General features: G+C 47.2%; 1 protein-coding gene across 1 annotated transcript; it reads right to left on the reverse strand.

Annotated features, from left to right (window-relative positions):
* Positions 1-386: 386 nt before the first annotated feature.
* LOC148476836 (intraflagellar transport protein 54-like) lies at positions 387-5,364 on the reverse strand (the record flags this gene model as incomplete). Its single annotated transcript, XM_088457576.1, has 3 exons — positions 5,006-5,364; positions 3,408-3,476; positions 387-548 (listed from the first exon to the last, which is right to left on the reverse strand). Coding segments are annotated over exons 1-3 (354 nt in total), but the record flags the coding sequence as incomplete, so codon positions are not given.
* Between the last annotated feature and the right edge of the window lie 269 nt (positions 5,365-5,633).

Raw genomic sequence — 5,633 nt, forward strand, 5'->3', positions numbered from 1 at the left:
GGCCCTGCCTGCACCATCCATTCTTTACTTCCATATTAGACATTGGAAAGTAGAAGGGAACTACAACTGCATCTTGTGTGTGCGCCAACTATCAAACTATCTGTGCCCCATAGAAATGTCTTCACCCAAAAATAAAACACAAAATCACACAGTATCTTTACATTAACTGTACTGAACACAACATAAAGACAGGAGGTCATTTCTATATAATATGCCGCAGTTTTCCTGCTTTTGATCCTGTAATGCAGGAGAGGACAGAATTTAGCTTGCGAGGCTCCTGCTACTACTTTACAGGTCAATTTCAGCCCAAAATAAAGGTAGGTCAATGTACAGTGAGTAAACTTCTGCCTTAATGTATAGCTAACAAAAATAGAACAGACACTTACTTTATTCAAGCAGCATTTCCCTATGGCTTGAAGGAACTCATTGGTCTTCTCTGGTTCATGTCCTGCCACTACACGAGCCGGCTTCACTGATAGAGGCTCCCCATACACCAGGGATACCACATCGATCGCCTTCTGCAGGAAGCTAATCTTGGCATCCTTATCCTAAGAGTAACAAAGAGAACCTCATTTACGCAGTCACTTACAGCAACCAAAAAGGTATAGGAAGGCTGTAGGTTTACATTGGAACAATGAGCCCTATTCACAGATGTACGCTAAGGCATTCGCAGCTTGCAATCCCGCACGCAGCTGCTGTGGAAAACACGCTAATGCTGTAGCCAGCTGGAAGTCCATTGAGACGCCCACTAGAGGCTTCACAGATCCAAGCAAATGTGTACAAATATGCAGCCGTCGCTGCAGATCACGAGATAATCGGCCATCTGAGTAGCCGCTTCGGTCACGCAGAATGGGTGGCTGAACTGAGACGTCTGTCCCACTCTATCCGCGTACAGGATCTCAGACGCAGGCTACAACATGCCCCCCGAAAACAGCCGGGGCAAATCTGAGTTTTTGGCCGCAATTCCACATTACCTCCCTCAAATGGTCCCTAACTGTCAATCACTTTGCAAAGTAAAGGCTCACGATTTTTCGGGTAACCCCCCTGCACCCCCGGAGGGGTAGGCACTTCTCCCGCATTCTGCCCACTTCCTAGTGAAGTGGGCAGAATCTCCGCGGCAATCGTGGGTCCCCCATGTAGGGTTCGGGGCTTAATGACATTTCTTCATGAATTGCAGCATTTAACCAGGCCCCCTATTTAAATTAGCGCCAATCGCAATAATTTCACTTGAAGGGGGCAGGGCTTAGTGGTGCAACCCATCAGGCCCCGCCCCCGTCGCAACCCACCTGCCTCTCCTCCCCGGGCATCTCCCGGGGAAGAGCCAACAAAAGGTAGGCAAGTATGACCTTTGTACCACCCAATGGTGAAAAATGTATATAACACATGTAACTTTGAAAGGAAGATGGGTCCCCTAAGCTCTGGGCCCCATAGTAGCTGCACCTATGGTAGTTATACCTATGTATACACCTAATGATCACAACAAATAGACAACTATAAAATTCTTGCCAAACTGTACTACCCTGGTTGCCTGGCACTGATATTGAGCCATTGTGGCTCGCCCTTGTGTTCATCTGTAACTGGGCAACGACAGATCAGTTTATATAGAGGTTGCCATGTAATAGATAGCTCGGGAATGTGCATGTGCCATGTCTACAGCTGTAAAATAAATGAATCAGCTACACATAAAGCCATGTATTTACATACACCAAACAGATAATGCACATACAAAATGCAAAGGGGACAATATAACAATTTAAGAGGTTATTCTAGACTTAATCTTGAAACATAACAATCTGCATTGCTTTTTACAGCTGACATTTGTGATGGTCGCTAACTAAGTCTGAAAAGTACAGGAGGTGACATTGCACAGTCATTATGAATGAAGCATCTACCAGCAATCATACACGGTCACTTTATGTAACGGAAACTGTCCTGAAACAAATTTTGTTCATATGAATAGCATGCTTTCCATTACATAATGACTGGCAAGGAAGATCAGAAGATAGATCAATTGTTATGAGCTTTTGGACTACCCCAGTGTAACTTAGAGGGTACGTGCCTGGGCATGACGTAACTGCAGGAAGAATCTGTGTGGGCGCGAAGTTCTCCTGATGCAGTTCACTAAATTATGGGTCAAAATAAATCCAGTTTTGTGCCTGAACAGTTTAAAGATTATGCACCACTGATCAATATGCATTGAACAATGATCTGTAGGAGCCCAGAATGGTTACTAAACAGGGCCCCATACACGGTGCGATTCAAAGTTGGTAAGATGTGTAGTACGATTGCCCTTGAAATTCTTTATACGATGTGGTCAAATGGTGTACGATTGATCGATAAGATCTTACTATACGATGCATAGAAGTGTATTACACATTGTACTCAAGATCGTAGATCTTAAGGTGCCCACACACTAGGCGATATTTTGCACGATCAACCCGATTCCGACGCATCGTGACGACAGATCATGTAAAATATGTCCTAATCGTGAGTCCCCGCTAGTCGTACATCGCATCTTCAGATCTTGCCTGCTTCAGGCAAGATCTGAAAATCTCAGTCAGGATGCACTGGAATAGTATAGGATGTACGATAGATCGTGGGCCAATTTGGATAGTTTTTAACACCAAACCGTGCCCACGACTTCCGGGGAGCTGTCGGGGGGAGAAAACGGACACGATATCGAATCGTGACCAGATCGCCTAGGGTGTGGGCACCTTTACTGTTTTGCAGTAAGATCTACGATCCAATTATAGGACTGCGGGGACGCGCATCATCGTGTACACACAGAAACTACACACGATGTGCACGATTGATCGAAATCGTGAAAAAATAAATAAAAATTTAAAAAAATCGCACCTTGTATGGGCCGCACTTGTCTGAAATTTATTACTACAAAAATGGTTTTAAAAGACACTAATAGGAGAATGCAGAGTTAAAGCAATTCAGTTTTGCAAATGTATCAGATTTTGCACTACGCATTTTCTGATACCAACCATAATATGCGTAGTGCTGCTGCCAGGGCATAACTGGGTGATCGCAGGTAACAAGTTTGGTGAAGGTGTGTAGGCGGAATTACGTTCTATGCAGAGTTCTGCGTGTGCGTAATTAATTATACCTGTTTTCAAGTGATACGGCTGGCGCCAAGTGCGGACTGATAATTATGGCGCTGAAACCAAGTGTACGGATATTGGCAGTCTGGCCGCAGAGATGCGTATAACTCTCCATATCTGCATTTATTTCCCTGCATGCAATGCGGGAGCTATTATCGCAGTCTTTCATTCAATACTGAATCCGGCCCCAAGTCTTTTGTTCCTATAGGAAAGTATATACTGGGCTTACACTTAAAACTGACGACCAATGAACACTATGGAAAATAATTATTAGAAAATAATACTGTGGTGACTTGCCTTCACATTATCAGATTTCAATTCGGATTCTGTGTACAAACCCTTGAAAAACCCAGTAGTTCTGATAACCTGAAGGAAAAATAAGAAACTTCAATAATGTATCACACATTGCAATATCTGCCGAGAAAGCTTTATGCTAGAACACAATAACCAGAATTTGCATGATACATCTGTGAGCCCCGTGGTAGTTACTTTACAGTGTAATAATCTGCTCTGAGGCAGAGGCTGAAGTGAATGAAGCATGAATGACTTCTATAGAAGACGGCAATCCGATAAGTAACTTTACATGCATTTTACAAACACAACGACAGCAAACGAATGTTTAAATAATGACTGTAAGAAGTGTGTACTGTACAATGGTTAAGAGTAGAAAACCCCACAGCTTTAGCGCATACTAGACAGCATATTGTTTTGGAGAGAACGCAGCCAGTGACTGAAGCTCAGTAGGCGCAATAAGCTGCATCCTTATCCCTTTCACAGGCGGCACTGCCCCTGAGATTTGCGCAGCTATCCTCGCTGCTTACTAGGAGGAGAGAGCGACATCTTTTTCCCCACAGTCCAGTGCTATACATCGTGTCACTCAGTGCTTTAGGTGCCGCCGTGTCAATTAACTAGGCTCGCCAAAAGGTTAAGCGCCTGTACTGATCACAGCAATATACTGGCGCCGTAAACTGGCAGAACCATACAGTAATGCACTTATTACCCGTTCCTTCTCTGTCATGTGCAGCAGTGGGAGCGGCCACCCCAGCACTTGCAGACAGGGCAGATCAGGTGATAACCCTTCAGCACCGACACAGGGTAAGCATAGAGGGGCTGGGGGCGTACAATGGCTCCACAACCGCTAGTCTATAATAAAATATCATTTTGAATAATATCCCATCTTCCACATGCGCAGAGGGAGCCGAGTGCCTGCGGCTCCCACTGCCACAATGGGACAGGGAACAAGTAAAAGGAGAAGCCCGCTCAGGGGTCTGTGGACGAGGGTTGAGGTGCTGCGGCCGGGTGTTATACCGCACAGAGGGGGGGGGAGAGACCAGATGACTGGTGGGTTCCGCATACTAGACCACATGATCACCATAGCAAGCCAGTGTTACACAGAGAGTATAGATATTCAGCTGATCACATATAGATTTGGCAATTATATTAATATAGATATTTAAAGGCTGCCTGAAGCGCTGTCACATCGTATGTATAATGCAGGTGTTACTAGACCAGTGGTGTCAAACTCGGGCCCTCCAGCTGCAGTGGAACTACACATCCCAGCATGCAGTGCCACAGTTTTGCTATTAGGGCATGCTGGGATATGTAGTCCCACAAAAGCTGAAGGGCCCGAGTTTGACACCACTGTACTAGACTTTAGTATTCTAGGTGAGCTCTGTCATCATGGGCCCATTATAAGGGGCAGGATGAGCTGTTATATGAGACACAACCCGCCACATCCATCTTTATCCCCCCTAGACGTGCCGGTGTAGGAAGCCTGTGGCCCGCCAGTTGCTGCAGGACTGCATGGCGCTGGCAGGGGTATGCTGGTACTTGTAGTCCCACCACAGCTTGGGGAGCCCCTGCACTAGCCATGTCCCCCATTCCTGCCCCCCCACCTCAGTCAGGATATCGTGCAGGTAGCGGAACGGCGGCTTCCCCAGAAGTTTATCGGTCAGCGGCGGCTTCCTGATCACTTTCCCCAGGGATTCCTGCGTGCGGCGGAGAACCGCGGCCTCCATCCCCCGGGAGACCGAGAGAGATGTCCGCTGCGGGCTCAGGAGCCTGTCGGGAGAGCGGGCACTCGCTGCGGGATCCTGGTTCTTGTTTGCATCGGTCTCCAAGGGATATGGTTCGGTTACGTTCGGCACCGGCCAGCCCTCCCTTTCCCACAATCCGTAGCGGCCCCCGTTCTGCGCATGCACCGCCTCCGCCGTTACTAAGCGTCCGCCGCCATGGTAACCAACCGCAACACGGCCGGGGGCGGGGTCAGTCACGTGACGCGACGTGACTGCACCTAATGCCGGGCGGGGAGGGGGTGGCTGGCTGGCAGTCAGATAGTGTCACTCTGCTGTTTCCGAGGGAAATATATATAGTATAGAACTGAGGCTCCCAAACGTGATCCTCAAGGTCCCCCAACAGTTCAGGCCTTAGAGTTATCCATGGTAGAGCACAGGTGGTTACATCAAATTGACTGAGGTACAAATTAAGCGACCAGTGCTCCACCATGGATGGAGATCCTTAAAA

This window comes from Taudactylus pleione, unplaced genomic scaffold, assembly GCF_031769625.1.
Source record: "Taudactylus pleione unplaced genomic scaffold, aTauple2 ptg000769l, whole genome shotgun sequence".
Taxonomy (NCBI): domain Eukaryota; kingdom Metazoa; phylum Chordata; class Amphibia; order Anura; family Myobatrachidae; genus Taudactylus; species Taudactylus pleione.